Source organism: Balaenoptera borealis (genome assembly GCF_965194805.1).
Source record: "Balaenoptera borealis genome assembly, chromosome: 5".
In the NCBI taxonomy this organism is placed as follows: Eukaryota; Metazoa; Chordata; class Mammalia; order Artiodactyla; family Balaenopteridae; genus Balaenoptera; species Balaenoptera borealis.
The window spans coordinates 84,142,818-84,164,521 of NC_138862.1; the positions used below are offsets into that span (position 1 = coordinate 84,142,818).

At 39.8% G+C, this 21,704-nt stretch overlaps 2 protein-coding genes across 28 annotated transcripts in view; one reads left to right on the top strand and one right to left on the bottom strand.

The window, feature by feature from the left end:
- Nucleotides 1–21,704, top strand: part of MCF2L2 (MCF.2 cell line derived transforming sequence-like 2) — a 255,131-nt gene that overhangs the window by 144,594 nt on the left and 88,833 nt on the right. Inside the window, 1 exon segment of the mRNA XM_082393922.1 lies at nucleotides 11,164–11,249. Within this exon segment, the coding sequence (XP_082250048.1) occupies nucleotides 11,164–11,249 (86 nt within the window).
- The window catches only part of B3GNT5 (UDP-GlcNAc:betaGal beta-1,3-N-acetylglucosaminyltransferase 5), a 66,934-nt gene that overhangs the window by 32,247 nt on the left and 12,983 nt on the right, over nucleotides 1–21,704 (bottom strand). For 9 of the 27 annotated variants that reach the window (XM_082394126.1, XM_082394116.1, XM_082394120.1 and 6 more), the window contains one exon: nucleotides 12,288–17,858. The exons of 1 other annotated variant lie outside the window; for it this stretch is intronic. In XM_082394126.1, the coding sequence (XP_082250252.1) occupies nucleotides 16,417–17,562 (1,146 nt within the window). In that variant the 5' untranslated portion in view covers nucleotides 17,563–17,858 and the 3' untranslated portion in view covers nucleotides 12,288–16,416. Of the gene's footprint in view, nucleotides 1–11,191; nucleotides 11,288–12,287; nucleotides 17,859–17,956; nucleotides 18,107–19,640; nucleotides 21,697–21,704 lie in introns of those variants that run through there. 17 more of the 27 variants (XR_014245181.1, XR_014245182.1, XR_014245184.1 and 14 more) reach the window with 6 other exon arrangements.

Consider the following 21,704-nt stretch of genomic DNA (forward strand, 5'->3'; position numbering starts at 1 on the left):
GGAGTTGTAAGTATGTTAAGGTTCTCATATATAAGAATTAAAATTAGAGTAAATTATTTCAATAATTGTAAACAATACAATGAGTGCTATTGTTTTATTTGTTGTAAAAGAAAAAAAGGAAATATTGTCAATAAACATAAACCACCTTTCCTCAGGGAAGACCTCAAGTATTTAAGGCCAAAAGTTTCCATAAGCTACATTCATTATTTACTCCTGTGTTACATACTTGTAAAAATAGACACTTCAGGAGCAGGGGTGGAGATAGAATCAGAGGCCAGCAGGGTTGGAAAATGCTGAGTAGAATTCAAAAAGCCCTGACCACCAGATTTCTGGTTTCTTCCTTCTGCTGTGCTGTTTGTTTAATTCAGGCTCCAAGCCCATCCTGCTAAGAAGCTCTCTCCCGCTGTGTTTAGGCAGATCACCAACAGCATAGGTACTGCTAAGCAGGCACAGGTACATGCTACCGTCATCCTTCTTTGCTTGTGTTGCTTTTTCCCTTACTGTTGCCTTGTTTGGGTATTTAATGAAGGGCTTTTCCCTCAAGAACATATATATTAACAGTCAAGGGAGAAAAGGAAGCAGGGTAGGAACAAAGGCTGCCCAACTTCCTAATTTTGGCAAACGGTGGCTGCTCAGACCTCTGCTTCTAAAGCCCAGGGCTATGAGAAGAATGAGCAGAATCCACAGTCGTGAAAACTATGAATAGGAAGAAAGGGCATTTGTGCACCAAATCCCCAAATCCTGGACTTAGAAATCAATTTAGGATCCGTAAATGCCATTAGCGTTTTCCAAGGTGGGTAGTATAACCGGGGAAATCATCATTCCAAAATATGTAAGAAAACTAGTAAGAAAAAAAGTAGGTTAGAAAAGAAGGTTTAGAATCATCTCTGCACAGTCCAAAAGGGGGACAAGGAGGTTGATTACCATCAAGAACAATCACTGCTGCTTGTGTTTTGTGGCCACTGTCCAAGACAGATGACCAGGATAAGTAGGAGAACATGCATCTGACTCTGGGTGACAGTTCTGACACCTTTTTGGCCTTAGGCCTGGAACTGAAAGATGAAATGAAGGCATAGCCAGTCTAGGAGAGTGAATCATAACATTGTGATAAATGCCCCTCCTTGCCCTCAAGAGTAAATGCTCACAGGGGGGGGGAAAAAAAAAAAAAAAAAAGCTATAAACCCAAACCATTCATGATTGCTGCTGGAGTCACTGATACTCACTACCTGCAACTAAAATCATGATAAGGTCTTAACCATCAGCAGAGAACTCATTCCCAAAAAAGGCATTCCCTCTTCTCCGGCAGGAGAATCCTTGGTGTGCCAGTTTGCAGGAACTTGACAAACTCAACTTGAGGAGGCGGCTGAGATTCTTGGGGCCATCTGGCAGCTGTGAGGGCTGCACTTGGCTCACTGACACTGTCTGGGAAAGTCACGGTGGAGTCCTTCCCTGTGGCTCCTAGCAGTAGTGATGTGGCTACTTTCTGCCCTTCCCGTCACCAGTTGGAAGCTGAAAGCATGACTCACCGGGGCTGCTTTCCCTGGGCTGCTCACATCATGGCCTCTTTGGAGGTGGAAAGAAGCCAAAGGCTGATGAGGATTTCTTTTTCCTGCATGTCAACCCTCAGGAAAAAGGAGGAGCTACTGGCTGTGTGTGAGCACCAACGAACAGTGTTCCTGGGCACCTATTAAAGTCGTTGAAAATAGCGAGGTCTTTTCATGCTTCTGAGCAAACAGGCTCCTTCATAAAATTTTTTTAAAAACAAAAAGAGTCAAGGCAGGAAGAGAACAGAGAGGCGAGAGAAGGGTTGCTAACACTGACTGAGGGCCGGACATTGTGCTGGGTGCTGTGTGTACCTGATTTCATCTCAAGTCCTCAGTACCTTGTGAGGAAGGTGATGTCTCCTTTGTTTTATCTGTGATGCTGTTGAGGGTCTGAGGAGCTAAGTGAGTTTCCCCAAGTCTCACACAACTAGTAAATGATCGAACTGGAATCTGAAATTAGCAGTTTACTTAATCTAGCAGTTTCCTAATCTATCTAATTTAACCTGTCTACCGGATTACTTACTTAATCGACCTAACTAGCAGTTTACTTAGCCTTTCATCCCCTAAATTTCCTCTTCTGCAAAATGGAGTTAAATAAAGTAACCTCACAGGTGGCTGATTAAATGAGAAATATATGGAAAGCACCTAGCATGATGCCTGACATACAGAAGATTCTTAGTAATGTTAGTTTCCCATTTAATCCTGTGTTTACAGATATAATGTTTTGTGTAAAAGATGAAAAGAAGCTGAAGGAAGGTTGGATTCAGGTCTTAAATTAAATAGCTTCTCCTAATCTCGGATATGTATCTTTTTGCCAAATGATAAGAGATCAGGGCCAAAATTAGTTTTTTGCTTTCTCACTCTTCTGAATCCCAAAATCTTTCATTTACCTTTCTGTTTCTCAAGAGAACTATGTGAACCATAAGCACATTTCACTGTTCACTTTCTGTGATGTTTAAAGTCTGGTCATTCTTAGAGATTCAAAGAATCCACCAAATCTTGATCTCCCCAGCCAAGCTCTCTGAACAATATCTAGAATGAAGATTCTCAAGGTGTCCTGTGTACTACAACCCTGAGAAGCTTATTCATAATGCAGATTTTCAGGCTCCACCCACAGAGACAGATTCAGGAGGTCTGGCTTAGGGTCCAGGAATACGACTTTTTTTTTTTTTTTTTTTTTTTATCTTATTTATTTATTTATTTATTTTTGGCTGCGGTGGGTGTTCATTGCTGCACGCAGGCTTTCTCTAGTTGCAGTGAGCAGGGGCTACTCTTTGTTGCGGTGCGCGGGCTTCTCCTTGCAGTGGCTTCTCATTGCAGAGCACAGGCTCTAGGTGCGCAGGTTTCAGTAGTTGTGGCTCGCTGGCTCTAGAGCACAGGCTTAGTAGTTGTGGCGCACGGGCTTCGTTGCTCTGCGGCATGTGGGATCTTCCCAGACCAGGGCTCAAACCCTTGTCCCCTGCATTGGCAGGCAGATTCTCAACCACTGCGCCACCAGGGAAGCCCCAGAATATGACTTTTTAACTTATGCATTTGGTGACTAGAATGCAGGTGGTACAAGGGACTGCACTTTTGGTCACATTGGCCTAGAGGCTATAGTCATAGGCCATTGGGATAAAGAAGAAATCATTAAGGTAGATATGGATCTCTTAGGCTAATACAGAGTCCAAAATGCAGGAGAGTGAGGATGTGACTAAATTAATGTATGAGAATGTATTTTTCACTGAGGGAACTACATGAGAAAAAAGAGAGAATAACAGTAAGACCACTGTTGGCTTTGCCCTCTCATCAATAAAAAATGGACATGACTAAAATATTTGATGTATCCAATTTGGGTGGCTTATTCAGCTCAATTTAATATATATCAAAGCAATTGCTATGGGTCACCTATGGGAAACAATTCTAACATGGGGCCTAAACTCAGGAAACTTACAAGTTTCATGGGGGAAACAACATATTTCCAATAATTTGTAATATAAAGCAGAATGACCTACCTCTAGTAAAAGGAATATAATGTGTTAGAAGGCAGAAGAGGGAACAGTTCATAGCAAGTATGTCAGGGTGTTTTTTTCCAAAGGAGGTGGCATTTGAACTTAATTTTTTTAAGAGTTTTTTTTTAACTTATTTATTTTTCTTTATTTTTTTTGGCTTCGTCGGGTCTTAGTCACGGCACGCGGGCTGTTCATTGCCACGCGCGGGCTTCTCTCTAGTTGTGGCACACGGGCTCCAAGGCACATGGGCTCCAAGGCGCGTGGGCTCTGTAGTTTTGGCGCACGGGCTCTCTCACTGAGGCATGTGAGCTCAGTACTTGTGGCACGGGGGCTTAGTTGCCCCGTGGCATGTGGGATCTTAGTTCCCCGACCAGGGATCGAATCCACGTCCCCTGCACTGGAAGGCAGATTCTTTACCACTGGACCACCAGGGAAGTCCCTGAACTTAATTTTAAAGAATAAATACAACTTTGAAAGGTGGATAAGATAGAGAAGGGCATTCCAGGATGGGGACGGATGTAAAGCCTCAGAAGTCTGAAGGGAGCATAGGCTATTCTGGGAATAGTCCAAGAAAGCTGGGAAGGTAGACCAAAGACAGGTTGCTGAAGGCTTTGGTTGAGGGTTGTTGCCAGCAAGGGCACTTGTGTATCGGTTTGACATTGGTACAGCAATGAAGAGTAAATTAGATGAAGAGAGGCAGGCTGACCAGCTGCCAGCGGTTGTCACAGTCCAGGTGAGACTTCGATGTTGAGAGCTTACTAATGGCCGTGGCAAAAAAGGAGATGGGCAGAGCTCATACCCATTAGTCCAGGTGTTCTCCCCAGTGCCTGGAATGCTCTAGACTGTCAGAGAAAGTTTGATGAATGAAGGAATAGTTCAAGGCAGAGAAATAAGGGGATAGATTTAATCGGGAGGAAAAAGAAGATACTGAAAATACCTTCAAGGTTTCCATCTTGGAATCTCCATTGAATGAATTTGTTGGCCAATATAGAGTACACGGGGGAACAGTAGAAAGTGAGGACTTATTCAGGCTGAGTCCAGCATTTGTGGTCTCGTGGATCTATAACAGTAACCTACACACTCTCTTTCTGTTAGCTGGGCTATACTCCTCCCCACAGCAGCAAGAGTCAACCAGTTGGCCTTGAGGTTATTTGGAAATTAACTAGGTTAGGGCACTTTTACAAATCTAATAAAGCATTTTTCAAATTTGTGATTTTGTTTATGAGTTAAGTAAGATTTATAGACATGTAAAAATTGTTACATTAACATTTATGCATTAAAGTTAAAATCACATGAAATCAAACAGTCTGAGAAAATTCAGGATGTATGGACAACTTCTTTTCAACGTCCTCGGCTTACTTGTTTCCTCCACATTTTCTTGGTTTGGGAATGGGAGAAAGGTATCTTGTGACATGTTTCTCACTTTCTGATATTTTTAACAGAACTACAGACTTGCATATCATTGGTAAAACAACATTGCAATGTTTGCAGTTTTTTAAGAAGACATTTCCCCCATAAACAAATACTATAAGTAATGTTTAGAGTATTAGTCCAGCTTATAAATGCCAATTTAACCAGTAAGAACATTGAACTAATTACTAACAAGTCTAGCTGCAAAACTCAAGATTTAGATAAAAGAGACCCTGGAAAAATTTTGTAAAGTTTTCATCTGGGACCCATTTCCTTATCTTTCCCTAGTCATTTCCCCTTTCCACAGAGCTTCAGGACCAGTTATGCCTGTTTCCTCAAGCCCTCCAAAGGGCTTCAGTCTATAAAATGTCCTAAAACCTTCCTCTTACCTCGCCACCCCTCCCCTCCCTCTTGGAAGTCTCCTCCCAATGCAGCTGATCTGGACTAGAAGTGGGAGAAATCTGAATGAGCTAGTTCACAGCAATGCATGGCTGAGTGACTGACAGCCCCTTAACCCTCCTGCAGACACTTGCCATCTTTTAAAACGGACTGACTGCCTTATTATCTAAAGGAATCTTTAGGTAGTGGCTTCTTCAGGCAATGCCAGTGAAGTGTACGAAAAGATATGCTGGAAAAAGTCCAACGAGAGGGAGCAAATAGGACAGACCAGCCGGGTAGGAATTCACTTGAAGGATAGATTCTCTAGGTGGTTCCTGTTCTTCAGAAGTCCTTCTTATTCTCCACATCAAAACCCACTGAATCTCAAAAATCGGGGGGGTGGGGTTTCCCCTTTCCCGGCAGTTCCAGCAATGGAGAGGGGAGGCTACTCTTTCCCAAGGCTGATGTTTTTCACTCTGGGAAACAGAGTGTCTCTAAGGCCACCCTGGACTGAGGCTGGAGGTGACTGCCCTTTGGAGAGGTTTCCTTTCCTTTCCTTCCTGCTCTCCTCCTCTAAGCTGTGCCATTCTATAATTATTCAGTGATTCTTACTTGTCATACCTCTTTTACTGTCTCAGGTTTTCATAATTAATTTACAATCCCAGAAAAGACTTAATAACCTTAAATGCTTCTTTCAATGATCACTCTTCATGCTTTAAATGAAGAGGGTGGGTTCAGCTCCTTATCTGCCTTACCTTTTCTCTCTCAGAATTAGGTCTAGCAGCTTTCCTTTTTAAGAAATGTGATAATATAATAAATCATACTTTTACCTTAAATTAGCAGATACCATCTCTTTAAAAGAGTTGGAGCTGAAATTGCTCTCCAAGCATTCCTAAAATCATAATGGGAAATCACCTAACTTGAGGGAAAAATTTGATTCTGTTTCAAATGTTGCTCTCTCTCCTTTGGGGAAGAAAAAAAAATGTTAATAATCCATTGAAAATTACCTCTTGATAATTTTTAAAATATAAGTTTAAAAAAGATAGATTCTTCAGAGAAATTGAAATAAATTTTTTTTTTACAAAAAATTCCTTCAGGTTTGGCACTTCACCTGTTTTTTTTTTTCAAATTTTGAAAATATGTCTTTCTTCAAAATATGGGGAGACAAAACAGATTCTGTGTTGCTGAGAAGATACAGGAAGTCATCATTAAAGGTGATCCTAGAAAACCTGCATGTGGGTTGGTGTCATTTTGAAACCAGAGAGAGGCTAGGGTGGAGGTGGGGGTCAGGGAGTGACGCTGGGCCTGGAGCCGCTGCCAGCCTGCCTGCCTTCACTGCCACCCTTGTTCTTCAGAATAAAAGGAACGTACAGGAGGAGGGAGTCTCCCACCTGATTGGCCTCCCAACAGAGTAGTTTATGGGTTGGTTCCCTTTTAAAGCAGTGGACTGAGAAAATCCCTTCTTTGGTGCCCTGAAGCATCCCCAAGTCAGGGTGACTGAAGGGAAACAGGATATGATTTCACAAGAAACTTAGTGCTCTGCTTTAAAATCACCTCACTGTATAATTCACTGAGGCTCATAAGGAAACGCTAACAAAGAAATAAAGCAGCAATTGGTGGGTTGGTCTGCGGTCAGTTTTCTCGGTCCATTATTTGAATCAAAGGACCAATATTTGAAAAAAGCAAGCATTTATTTGAATATGCTCTCTTCCTCCTAGAGCTTTCAGGAAGCTTAATTTAAAATTTTCCCAAAAGTACTCTGGCCACAATTGAGCTTTCATCTCAAAATTGGAAGCAACAGCACTTATGTTGGTATTTTATATTATAAGCAGAGAAACGTTTCATAGCCAAATGAAACATCTCCCTCATTTTACACAGAAGGAAATGCATGCCCAGGGAGATTAAGTGACAGCCAACATCTCCCAGCTAGTGAGAAATACGGGGTCCAGTAGCAACTATCCAGCAATTACTGAAGGTCAGCATGTTGAGTGCTTTACATAATTCCCTATTTTAATCCCCACACAGTAGATATTAAAGAGCCAATCATAAATGTCATTTATTCTTTTCTTTGTGCTAAGCATTTTAATACATTATCTCTAATTACCACATAAACCTTCTGATGCAGATGTAATACCCCTATTTTACTGATAGAGAACTAAGGTGCTACCCAAGGCCACTTCTTTAAAAGTAAGCCAGGGATTCCCACCCAGAATTTACCTCTCACACCTCAGTTTGCGTTCTTTTCACTCTTTAAGAGGTTTTCAAATTGCAGGTCACAATGGTGATAGTGAACTCAGTTTGGTGGGTTCACCAGCATTTTAAAAAAATAAATAAATAAACAGAAGGGAATGGGATAGAATTTAAAAATAGAATGTATCCCATCACAAAATCACACAAACATTTTTCAGTTATACGTACATCTGTTGTATATTTTTTCCCCAACACCAACAACCAATTAATTCTGTACTGTCTACCTGGAGATAGCATCAGATGCCAAACATTGAGGGCTCAGCCTTATAAGACTGCTCCCATGCCCCTTCAGAGGCCAATTGCAAACGCAGGTTGTCACCTGTGCTTCTGAGAGACTGGCTGGCTGTAGGTGCTTCCTAATAGTTACTTCATTAACATAAACTCAAGTGTGGTTGAAAGGGGTTTGTTATAAATATCAAGACAGTCTATCACAAGAAATGTAAAGGGTTTTAGGAGCTCTGTGCCAGAAACAGGATGAAGGCCAAATATATATTTCTTATTATAAATCACAATATATGTGTATAAGTATTATCATGTAAATGTTTTTCCTGTGGGTTGTGGTCAGTTTTTAAAGCCACTGCACCAGAACTAATCCATCTAAACCTTAGCAAAACACTGGTATACAGTGCAGTTAACTGCCGGCTCTTATTAAAACAGTCCCCAGATCTGCTGTGGATCCTTCCCATACATTCTCAAAAACATGGGTGTTGTATTCCATCAAACTTGATTGACAGAGGACTCTCCCTCCACCCTGACACCAACTGTCTGACATGTGGCCACAAGAATATGGGTTGACATGACCAAGTCCATGCCTAAGCATTTCAGCAAGCCCATGAGGTCATCTCATGCATGACAAAGTCTATAAATTAGAGGGATGTTATCATTCCGTATAAAATGATAAAGCCCATACCTGCACCTTAAGTCATTGTTATTTTTCCATCACTATACTAGGGTGTCATGAAATAAGAGACTCTACAGTCCACCATACTAACAATAGATCAATAGAGTTGGAAAGAGCCCAATTCATTTCACAAGCATAAGCAAGTTTTACAGTGAGAGGGAGTTTTGTTAATAATGGTAGTTACTCTTTCTGAAGGTATTGCATGTTGTGGATTCAAAGATGAATAAGGCTGGAGCTCAAAGTCCAGTGAGTGTTTCTGGCACAGTAACATCACAGAGGAGGAACTAGAAAGGGATGCAATGTAACATTAACTGCCATAGTAATTAGTTCAACATTACATAGAAAATGTGAAGAAAGAGCTTTGGTAGTGTAGTGAAAATACCTAGATTGGTTTGAATCCAGGGACTGGTATTTACTTCTGTATATTGACTGAAATGAAAAATATATTCTAGTCTCTGGTCAAATATAGTTAAGAGAGGGAACTAAAAATTTAGATTCTTATTGAAATGATATCCTATTTTAAAAGAAAAAATATGAACCTGAATGTAAGATTGCTCTTGTATTTTAGAGCTAAATTAACAAAACTAGTATCCCACATCCTCCTTTATTTGTTAGCTGGCTTTCTGGATATGATACCAGATTTGGGAAGACATCTATGAAAAGATAGAAAATCCATGGTTTTCTTTCATGCACTGCACACTTTTAAATTGCTGTCTCTGTGGTCTGCATTGTGGATCATAAAACAGCCTTACCTTGACTGCTCTCTGTTAATCCAGGGAGAGGACTCTCTTGCATTGTCTACAACTAACTGAGCAGCCTGTAACTCTCACCTGTTTTGCAAGGTTCTTCCTATCTGTTCATCTGAATCTGGGAAAAGCTCATCGTCCAACTTTTAGCTCTAATCTACAAGGAATCTTTATGTTTATTCATTAAATTTCCCTTAATAATACTTTTGCAAGAGGGCCCTTTCTAAATCTATACTCCCTTTTGTGAGAATGTAAAATAACTCATTTAAACGGAACCTAGCAGGCAGGAAGAATTCAAATGCTGGCTAATTATCTACTTGTTCATTATTGGTTAATACCCTTATAATACTCCCGTTGCTATCAATATGATATACAAATTCACTTCCTGGTTAAAATGATATTTTCTTGAAAGTAAATTGAGTGGGAGTCTTGTCTCTTTTTGAGAATTAAATGCCTAGTGTTATTCTTTTTTCTTTTTAACTCTTTTAACTCTTTTAACTTTTTTAAATTTTTTGCCGCGTTGTCTGGCATGTTGGATCTTAGTTCCCCGACCAGGGATCGAACCCGTGCCCCCTGCATTGGAAGCACAGAGTCTTAACCACTGGACTGCCAGGGAAGTCCGCCCAGTGTTCTGAAAAAGATCTGCAACCCTATGAGGCAGATAGTGCTGTTACAGAAGGGGGTCCCCTTCCAGGGCCCGAGAGTAGGCTGTTGTCTAACACTCGGAAATGAATTGTCCAAGGAGACACACTTACTGACAAAGCAAAAGACTTTATTAGCATGGACATATATACACTACCAAATGTAAAATAGATAGCTAGTGGGAAGGAGCTGCATAACACAGGAAGATCAGCTCGGTGCTTTGTGACCACCTAGAGGGGTGGGATAGGGAGGATGGGAGGGAGATGCAAGAGGGAGGAGATATGGGGATGTATGTATATGTATAGCTGATTCACTTTGTTATAAAGCAGAAACTAACACACCATTGTAAAGCAATTATACTCCAATAAAGATGTTTAAAAAAAAAAGACTTTATTGGGAAGGGGCACCCAGGTGGAGAGCAGTAGGGTAAGGGAACCCAGGAGAACTGCTCTGCCACATGGCTTGCAGTCTTAGGTTTTATGGTAATGGGGTTAGCTTTCCAGGTTGTCTCTGGCCAGTCATCTTGTTTGGCCCATATTTGGTCTGACTCAGGGTCTTTCCTGGTGGCACTTCATCTCTCAGCCAAGATGGGTCCCAGCATGAGGGTTTCTGGGAGGTTGGCAGGACAGAGTAGGGCTGGCGTCTCCTCCCTCCGTTTGGCCCCTCCCGGATTCCACCCCCGCCCCAAGGTCTCAGCGGTGGCACACGGTGGAGCAGGGCTTCCGACCACCAGCTGGCTTTAAGCCAGCACTGGTGACCACTGTGCACTGGCCTAAGAAGGCAGTGTGATGCAACGGACTTGTGATTACCAGCCTGTGAAAGTGGACCCTGGACTTATCTCCTCTCTGTCTAGCTCTCTCTCTGGGCTTGGGCAGGCCACAACTTCTCCAGACATTGATTTCTTATCCGGAAAAAAAAACAAAAAAAACAAAACACATTGAATCAAATGATCCCTTTGCTGTCCCTTGTAGCAAACTCTGAATCATTTTTGTGTATCAGCAGGGAAGGGGGAAGAGTACAATGTTAATAGTCCCTTCATTATTAAGGAAAAAGGATACCTGCTTTTGTGAATGAGTTTTTGATGTTCCTGAAGGAAGCCTCAAGGGGAAACTGTAAAAGATCCACAGACTGGTTGGGGATAACCCAAGAAAGAAAGAGAAAGATGAGAAACTGAATATGTTGCTTATCTAGAAAATTAAAAACAACAGCAAAACAAAGACATTTAGGAATAGAAAAATATAGGTAAGAGCCCTCCTCCCCCAAACAAATAGATGATCTTACCAAAATTTCTTTCACTTCAGAATGAAGAAATACTTGAAAGCAGTCATGATGGGGAGAGCCCTGAGCCAGAGCAGCTTGACAGTTCCAAAAATCTTTCCCCCAGCAGGTAAGACTGCACATCTCTTTGTAGAAGTCATTTTAACCCTTTAGAGGCGTGGGGGTAATGGGGGAGGAGGGTAGGGTATGCTCTGTTTTAAATCTCATCACTTATCTTTCCTAGATCAAATCACATATTTATTCTGTATACTAACCTTCATTGTGTACCGGAGAACAAAACTCATGAATCTCATAAAAGCAACAAGCAAGAGCTGAAAATGGCATCTCATAAACCAGGCTTCCCAAGATACTCAGTTTTTAAAAACAGTGTATTATCAAGAAAATAGTAAATGAAAAACTATTGCTAATATTGATTGAATTATTGGTTTTAAAGCATTTAAAGGATATAGGTTCCCCATAAACACAATTTATACAAATATAATGCTATTTTTGGCCTACAGCAAGGTGTTTACATGCATGTGAATGCTCTGCAGATCAGAAAGCCTAAATTATGGCAGTTAAGACCAAAAGCATGAGAGGAAATTCATTTTTAAAAAAATTTTCCTTGTACTCAGAATCCCCATCATTACCTCTGTTCTAGCCTTTGTCACATTGTTTTACCCACACCATTTGACTTATTCATTTATGAGCTGCTTTTATCCCAAGGGTCTATCATGTTTAGCTCTTAGCAGGCCTCCAAAAAAATGCCTGTAGAACGAATGAACAAACGTCTTTAGGAATTTGCCCCTTGATTAAAGCCAGTATTAGTTTAATTAGATTACTTCCTAGTCTTTCACTTTAAGGTGTACTCAAGGAAACATGTGGGCTCTTACTGGTTGAAATATACCTTTGAGTTATAGTAAATGGCCCAATTCAGCATATCTGAAAGTGTATTTAGTTGGGTTATGTCTGAAAAGCACCACCTGGCAATGTATTCTGTTGTTTTCCTTAAGTGACAGTATATCATTGGGGGCTTTTCTATTACTACAACCATACTTACTTTTATAATTGTAATTTTATAATTCTTATAATGAATCCTTTATGTTGATGAATTATTGTATTAATTTACAGGAAATGATTAAATCATACTTCTAATGAGAAATGCAAATGGGAGAAGTTACAGCATTTAATGAAACAAAAATATCTAAGATTCTTGCAAAAGAACTTTGAGAAAAGGCAAAATTAGCCAGTGGATTAAGGAGACAGGAGAATCTATAAGACTACTGTTTTAGTTCTACCGCCAGCTTTGAATAAATACTATAAGATCACCATCTTTGCTGCAACAGTTTAATCTATATTTCCTTATTCATTTTTGATTTTATAGATTTGAGTTTTTATGTATAACTAATACAGATTTGTTGGGCTAGAGTTGATAGGTACAATATGCTTGGCACATAGTAAGCATTCAGATTTTGTTGAATAAATTATAAGCTTTTAAGTAGTGCAGGTAAAATGTTATACCAGATAGTGTCCATTAAGGGTTCTGAATAATTAATCTCTTTTCATTTTTGGATGGCTTGCCAGAATAACATTACTTTATTATATTTGGAAAAAATAATGATTCTAAGCACTATGTGATAGCACTGTGCATAGTCCCTACCTTTATAACTTATATTTTAACTAGGAAAAAACACATGAAATGATTCCTAGGTAGCACAATAAAATATTTGATTAAGTATATATTTTAGAGGGAGGGGAGGAGATGCTTAATGGAGGAGCAAAGGTAGGGTTGTAAATCCAAGATTTCAACAGCTGCAGGAGAAACAGTGTTCCTGGCAAGGGTAACCAGTTTATGCAAGGTAAGGTCATGAATGAGATCTGTGATGGGTCATAGCGGCAGTGGGAAAAATAAAGCTACAGGAAATGAAGGAGGAAAAGAAGCTTAGATAAGGCCTTGAAAACCAGGTAGAAGAGATTAGATTTGATGCTGGGGCAGTAAGGAGCCTTTGAGGTCTGGAGCAAAGGAACATCATAATGAAAGCTGCGACTGAGGCTAGTCCAACTGCAGAATGCAGTCACTGCAGGGAAAGCGGAGTCAAGGAGACACCTAACATTTCTCTCATTATTACAGAAGAATGAGTAACCCTGTCTGATTCTCATTGTAGCTCTGGTATTCAATTGAAGTCCCCAAAATAGGTCAACTTAACTCTTCTGAGTCATCATCATTTTAGTCCCAACTACAAACACCCCAGCCATGCCTTGCAAGTAAAAGTTCTACTACAACCAAATAATTCAGAGGCTTCCAAGTTTTAAAAAATATATAGATTGAATCACACCATGTACTATGTGAAGAATCAAGCCAGAATCAGGTGAAAAGCAGATGAGCACATACTATGTACAGATATACTGAAACACCAAACACTGCAGAGCAGGCCTAAGAATATTCCTAATGTTAAGAGACTAGGGCTAAATTTGAATCAACTGTTGGATAGCTAACGATATCAAATAAAAGGAAAATATGACCTTTCAAATGGTGTCTTAAGGCACTATGGCTATAGATAGGTTCTTATTTCATCTTATCCTGAACAATCTATTAGGAAAGAAGAATTCCCCCACTTAGACATTCCAGCATAAATCTTTCAACAAACAAAAGAAGCACTTTAGATGGCTCCACAATGCAGAGGACACAATAATCCTCTATCGTGGGCACAGCAGCAAGTCTGAACAGGAAATAGGATTACGATCATGTACTACAGACCTCTCTGACATTAAACAGAACTAGTTGATTATATAAACAAATGGTGTTCACACAGGAGTTTAAAAATCTTTGTGAAAATACACATCTGTTGACAATTTTCAAGTTGTTTATTGGAAATCATAGATTTATTTTTAAAAACCCTCTATTTTGCCATATAAGAGCAAAATTCAAATAATATAAATATTTAACATTTTGGTATAAAATTAATAATATGGAAAAAAGATGCAAACCAACCAAGAGGTAAAAAGTTTTTAGCAATAACACTGTGTATAACTATCAATTGACCATCCAGGCTAAGAGTTTATTTTCCCTTTATTGATGATTTTTAAAAGACAGCCTTGCACTGGAGCACCAAAAAGTTTTTTCCTTCCTTTTTAAAAGGTTGGAATCCTTTATTTACAATTATTCTTCTCAGTACTTTAAATCTGATGAAGGAAGAGTCTAGCAATTTCCTTCTTATTAAAAAAGGAAGTGCCTTCATATTTCCTTCATATTTAACTGTTTCATTCTATTTTAAGCAAAAATAAAAAGAGGAGCACAATTGAGGGGAGCTCTTTCACAAATAAATAACTGTTTCACAAAAGTATTGCTGTAAACAAGATCATTTTGATGGCCAGAGAGACACTGATGTTTTCAACCAATGGCAAATTTAAACAGTTACAAGTATAGATACACAGGGCACATATATGGCCAAAAGGCAAATGGTTATTAAAGGATCAACTAATAAAAATTAATTATAAACCTGCTTTGTCAAAATGTGCTTTTGTTCTCTACAGTTTTTTAAATTGGTCAGAAAATTTAAACTGTAATGATCTAAAAACCCTGAACCTACTCTGAAAGTAACTACAGACTAGAATGTTTGATACCATAGTTTTGACATGAGTTAAAATTTTTTAATTATCTGAGCAATCAATGTAAACAAGCTTCAATTTTCAAAATAGAAAAAAATTAACAAAAAAAATTCTGTAAACATTGAAAAGCTACCTGCAACAAATTATACATATCATCATTCAGTTGTGTATACTGAGAATTCCTTTTTAGTTTTTTTTTTGCATGTTTCAGACATCTTATTAAGTGATACATCTTAGTTTTCCCTAACAGGAGCCTCTGCAGACAAAGGGTTTATAATCAGTTCAACTGCTTTTGCTGAAGTCCCTGTTTTGGCTTTCATATAATCCCCCTAACAACAGGCATCACCTAGTTCTTTCTGTAGTGAGGGGAGGTTGTTTGCATCATACCCACATTTTTATCCTGCTCTGTAAAATAAATGTAACGCGCTATTGGAACTCAGCCACATCTCTTTGATTGCAAGAAACATACAGCTTTACAAATGCTTTAAATCTCATTCTGGTGACTTTTCTATCACTTTCATTCTGCTTTGAAGTTGGAAATATTTATAAGTTGAAGATAACCTCTGACAGTTGTTGTGATGAAAGAGTAGATTTTTTTTAAATGCTACAGCTTCGATTTGATGTTTAATACTCTCAGTTTTAAAAGCTGAACTCAGAACAAAGTACTGTGGTTTATGAGACCCTGTGGGAGAGGGGTGGGCTAATTTTAGTCATCAATGCAATTTAGACACTAAAACTTTTATTTTATAAATTATGGAGAAAAGAGGCTTTTAATGTTCTATCTTTCCTTTTGAATTCTTCTTCATTATTATATTCCTCTATGTAAACTACATTCAAATAGCTGCCTTAAAAACAGACCCATATTGAATATTTAAAAACCAGTTGAAAAATTCATTAAAATAAAATCAGCTTATTTGAATTAACAATGATTTCTCTCTAGAGAAGGACCCCATGAGTAAGACACTGTCCGTGTTTTGTGTCATTTTCTAATAATCAAAAAGAACCATAATAAAGTACTAGTTAGGGCAGAGCTAATGACTTCTGAAATTTCACATTAAACTTTGAAAAAAAGATATGAATGTATTTAAAATGACTCCAACACTATGCAGGTAAAATAGCTACATGGATGTGACAGTAAGTGATTTGGCAGTTTATAAAGAAATTGTGTACATTTTCCTAAATCTCCTCTGAAGAAGAGGAAACTTTCTTTTACCAGATTCATGTACTTTCTTCTATGCCAATCCTCTCCTGCCCCCACAAACTCCATCAAGTGCTCTTTAATCAAAATAAACTTGTATACCTGGTCTAACAATATATCCATTTCTTTGAAATGTTGTACTATACACTTACTTGGTATTTTCCAAAAGCACTTATTCTAACACCTAGGCACCTTAATAACTTCTCTACACCTCTAATATACAACGTGGTACTGAGAACATGAAATTCCCTTTAGCTTTGTTTTCATAAACCTTGTCTAAGTATAAATTCCTTGATATGAATTTAGGCAATGAAGTAGACAAGTTATATTGAAGGGCTTCTGGAATCAAAGAAACATTCTGATAGACTGGACCTTCAAAATATTTCTTTGTTCTTCATATTCATTTCACTTATGGTATAGACAAACATTTAAAGGTTTTTCATCCACGTCTGGCTCAGTGACAGTGAAAACATACAACATTCAAGTACTATTAGGCAAAGGCAGCCCTACACGGATACGTATCCACATAGGTCAGTTTGCAAAGGAGGACTATCTTAATTATTCTGCAGTATATTTGACCAAAGAAACCTTTTGAAATCATTTTTACTCTTGGGTCTGTGGCATCCTTCCAAAGGTCCTGAAGGTCTTCTACATGCCCATGAGATGTCATCATTTTTTCATAGATGCAGGGATGATAAGGAGTTTTACCTTCCCCGGAGAAAAACACATGGTATTGTGGTACTATCCCTATTTTATTGGCACAGAGGCCCATGAACACATCGTCTATGTAAAGACTAGAGTTAAGTGTCTGTGATGCCTCATAGACTTTGGCAGCTACATCACCAGAGATCACGTAGGCGGCTCCTGCAGTATAGTCAGGATAAGCCGGCCACTGGTACATTTCATAGGAGACATAGTATTTGCTGCTTTTGTCTCTGACGGGAGGGGCACCACGATGAACACGACCAATCCAAAAGTCTTGAACACCAATTCGTTCTAAACTTTGAAGGTATTCAATAAGATTTGGCATGTGAATAAATATGTCATCATCAGCAGTCATAAGGAATTTGGCATGTGGACAAAAGCTATTTGCCCAACTGAACTGCAGAAGAAATTTAAGAGTAAGATTATAGAAAGAATCAGCAAAGGCTTGCTGAATTATATCATTGTACATCTGATCTTCCCAAACCAGTCTTCTTTGAAGTCTTTCTCTTGTCAGTGGGTCAGAAGGTGTTCCTAAGACAAACAGAGTTTTAATGTTGGCGTTAAGTTGAGAGCGAACATACTTCTCATTGCCCCATGTTTTCCTAATGGCAGAACGGCGATTGTAGTTTTCAGGAGCAGTCTTTACAAACAGTAAGAGCAGGACGTCTTGTGTTTGACACTTCTCCTCATGGTTAATCAAGTACTGGTAGCGAGGAGCCCCATCCTCGCTGTGCTTAAGAGACAGGCTATCATTCACAAAGTCGTAGCTATTTATGAGGTATCTGTAAGAGTAGGACTTCATATGGCTCACGATGTGGTTATCGATCGATATCCAGAAGAACATGAGGCTTAGCACAAAACAAGTGGCAAATAACTGAATAAATTGCCATTTTTTTACTCTCCTGCCACTAACAAACATTCTGACGTCCATTCAGGTCTGTTTTCATTTAGGGTCAGTTTTAAATGGGTGCTTCCTTCTTCAAGACCATAGGACTTTGTATTCTGTAGAACAGATGTCCGTGTTGGTCATTAAAAATGTAAAAGGAGCTTCTTATTTCACAAAATATTTTAATACCATTTTTTTCGGAAAGGGGAGAAAACGGAACACATTGCAGAATGAGGACACTGGCACATCAGAATGCTCCCACTCTGACATCCTTCATTAAGTTCGGGATTGGCCTTACGCAGCTATTCTGTGTACTCCTTTTTGTGAAAGTTAAGTGCAACCTATTAGATTTAGGAAGAGAAAAAATGACAAGTGAATAGGTTACTGAGTTACCAAAAAGAAACAGACTACTCTTAATTCCTTAAAAACAATATGTAACCTGACTGATCTGGACAAAAGGTGATGGGGCAGCTGGTGTTGAGTGGAGGCATACAGCTGTTTATTTTTTCAGGGGAATCCAGGGAAAGGGAAAGAACCACTCTCTACCATCTTCTCATTCAGAATACAGAGACCCTTTTCTCTTCTCAACCTTAAAAAAAAAAAAGCATCCAGTATGTCTATCATCTTATATACGTAAAGTTCAAATTTCTCAAATGGTTGTATCGATGAATCTATTGACTTGGAATATAGTCAGGATGAAAGTAGCTGTATAGTTCAGGGAACAATCCTGAATGAAAAGGAAGTTCCTAATAGTAAAAATCCATTAAAGCTTGCCCCAGACAAGGCAGGAATAGGAGTAAGATTTTTTTTTTTTTTTTTCAAATCAAGGTTCATACTCAAGGAGTTGAGATATGCTTCTCAAAAGCATAGTCCAAACTCTCTCTAACCAAAGTGACTTTTCTGTACAGTCATCTTCTTTCTGTACTTTTCCATTTGGAAACTCCACAGGCACCTCAAATTTAACATGTTCAAAACTGGGAAGCCACAGGATTATAACCAACAAGCACTGTCTTTGTAGTCAGGCAATTTGAACACCAGTGCTGGCTCAGCCACTTACTGTACGTTGTACTTTATCATGCATCTAACCCAGAAATCTAAAAAATTCTAATAACACTGCTTAATTTGAAGTCTTAAATGGGAAGATTGATTAAATGGGAACATACATAGATGTATAGATAGAGGAAGGTAGATAGATAATAATTACCTGCACATAGGGGTACTCAAATGCCATTTCTACTGTCTTCTCCCCTAAAATCTGTTTCCATTTTTTCTTTGTGTCTGACTGCACTTCATGTGTCTGTGCCAGAAATCTGAAAGTCCTCCTTTCCCTCCTCTTCCATATCTAATTATTTAATCCTGTGAATTGCTTCTTCTAAACCTCTCTTCACCCTTTCATGTCATCTTCGCTTCTCAGCCAGACCAGTACAGCTGACTGAAAGATCTCTGGCCAACCCATCCTCCCCACAGAGTGACCTTTCTAAAACTCAGATCTAACCGTGAGACTACCTGAGCTCTTGAAACCCCTTCAGATGCTCTCCACTAGTTGACAATACCAAATTACTGGCTGAAAGCTCAGACACCCTTGCTATTTCACACACACCAGCCTTTGCACCAGCAGTCCTGTGGCCTGTTAGCCCCACTCCCCTTGCTAAAGGAAGTCTACTAGTCCTAACTAAATTCTACAGGCATCCACCTCTGGGAAGTCTGAATTGGGCCCCCTGCTCTTACCTGTACTGCCATAACACCTTCTTTTTTTTCAAAAATTTTTATTGGAGTATAGTTGATTTACAGTGTTGTGTTAGTTTCTGCTATACAGCAATGAGTCAGTTATACATACACATATATCCACTCTTTTAGATTCTTTTCCCATATAGGTCATTACAGAGTATTGACTAAGAGTTCCCTGTGCTATACAGAAGGTTCTTATTAGTTATGTATTTTATATATAGTAGTGTGTATATGTCAATCCCAATCTCCCAATTTATCCCTCCCCCTCTTTCCCCCCTGCTAACCATAAGTTTGTTTTCTACATCTGTGACTCCATTTCTGTTTTGTAAGTAAGTTCATTTGTACCATTTTTTTAGATTCCACATGTAAGTGATATTTGTCTTCCTCTGACTTACTTCACTCAGGATGACAATCTCTAGGTCCGTCCATGTTGCTGCAAATGGCATTATTTCATTCTTTTTTGTGGCTGAGTAATATTCCATTGTATATATGTACAACATCTCCTTTATCCACTCATCTATTGATGGACATTTAGGTTGCTTCCATGTCCTTCCTGGCTATTGCAGCCACAACACCTTCTTACATCCATCTTCTTGTACTGAGATTTTTTATTTAACTGCCTCTGCCCAATTACACTGTGAACTCTGACCCAAGGCACGAGACAGATGCCTTGTTGTAGATACCCTACCTCAGCATCCATGTCAGTGCCTGATACCTAGTAGGCGTTCTCTGAACGCTGGTGCAAAGAACCATGCTGGGGGTGGAGCCACCTGTCACTCAAACAGCTGGTCACTTGGGAAGAACTGGGGTCAGGATGCCCAGCCAGGTACCACCTCAGATGAGGCCCCCGCCACCACAGCCTGCCACGTGTCCTCCCTTTCCTCCTACCACTAGGAGACAGCACCACCCGTCCTCGAGGATTCTGTCCCCAGTGCTTATCACAGTTAAGACGCAACCTTTTGCCTGGAGAAGCAGGCTCTCCCCTCAGGCTTGACACATCAGTCTCCTGGGCTTTCAACAGACTGACAGGGCAAGGACAACGCAGATTCCAGGATGTCCAGACTGGTGGAGTAGCTGAGCCCACATCACAAGCCCCAGGGCAAGGGCTTTGCTTTTGTGCCCAAAGACCTCATCCTCAAGTCCCCTACCCTTTGCCCCTGATAAAAAACCAGTTGCACACACTGAGAGCACCAGGCAATACCGGCCTAACCTGGGCTGTGGGAATTCCTTCTTGACTTCAGGCCTTCCACATCCCCCAGGATTACTCTACATGAGGGTGATAACTGCAAAAGCCAAGCATGGGAAAAGTCCAAGGAGGACAGGAGATTAGAACCAAGCCTCAGTGAGATTTTGTCTAGAGATAATCAGCACAGGTAACATCTTATCCCCAAGGGTAGAGATTTTTAAACTGTTAGCACCACTGAGGAAGCCACAAACAGCTTTAAAAAAAAAAAAAAGAAAGAAAGAAAAGAAAAAGGAAGAACAGAATAGAGAATGGCAGAGTGCATTGAAAGTAGTAAGTATAAGTATTGTTTTGTGAAACTTTAAGTGTTGTGTGTATATACCTTTAGGGTTGTAAAGTAAAATGCATTTTTATTGTGCTTTACTGTCAAAGAAGGTGAGGAATACTATTCTAAGGGCTAGATCAACATTGGTAATTTCCCCCTTAGTTTGGCTGGTCATGGCGGACCGAATGCTCTAGGGTTGGGTGAAGGACAGCAGGAAGCATCCATTTCTGATGATGGCATCTGCCTACACTTTGCACAATCACTTTCACTGGCTTGGGGGGAGTGGGGCACTTCCTTTCCGTCTTAACAGTGCTCACTTAGATAAGGTCCATCTCTGAAGGCCAAAACCCCCTTCTGCTTCTTCCACGATACATACTGAAGGAACTGGAGGCTTAATGCGAAGTAACAGGGAATCCCTAACGGCAGATTTTACGACAGCATAAGTGTTTAAGAATTCTAAGAAAATCCTCAATTGAAACTATTCTGCTGTTTCTATTCCAAGAGACCCTGGGAAGGAAACAAAGAGGAGAGTAACCTTTGGAACCACAGGCAAAACTAGCTTCCCATTTCTGAGCAGCTGCACTCGGTAGTATGTTCCAAGGGCAGCTTGCTTTGCACCTATTAACAGTTGTTGACAACCCGGAGCTTCTTGCTAGACCATCAGCCCACCAGCCCAACTCCGCCAGCACCCACTCGCACACTGCGCTCACAGGGGCCCTAGTCTCTCTCCTGTGAATGGGGTCTATTACTCATCCGGGTGGAGTGTTGCTGCTAACATTGCTACTACAGCCAAGCAGCCAGCCCATAACATTCGTTTTGTCCCCTCCCTACCCCGCCATGTATGTTATTTACCTCATTTTCCTACATTTCTTCAATTGTTCCCAATTGGCCTCTAAGAGTCACAACTGTTTTCTTAAAAATGACAAAGAACTTGTCACAAAGCCAACAACC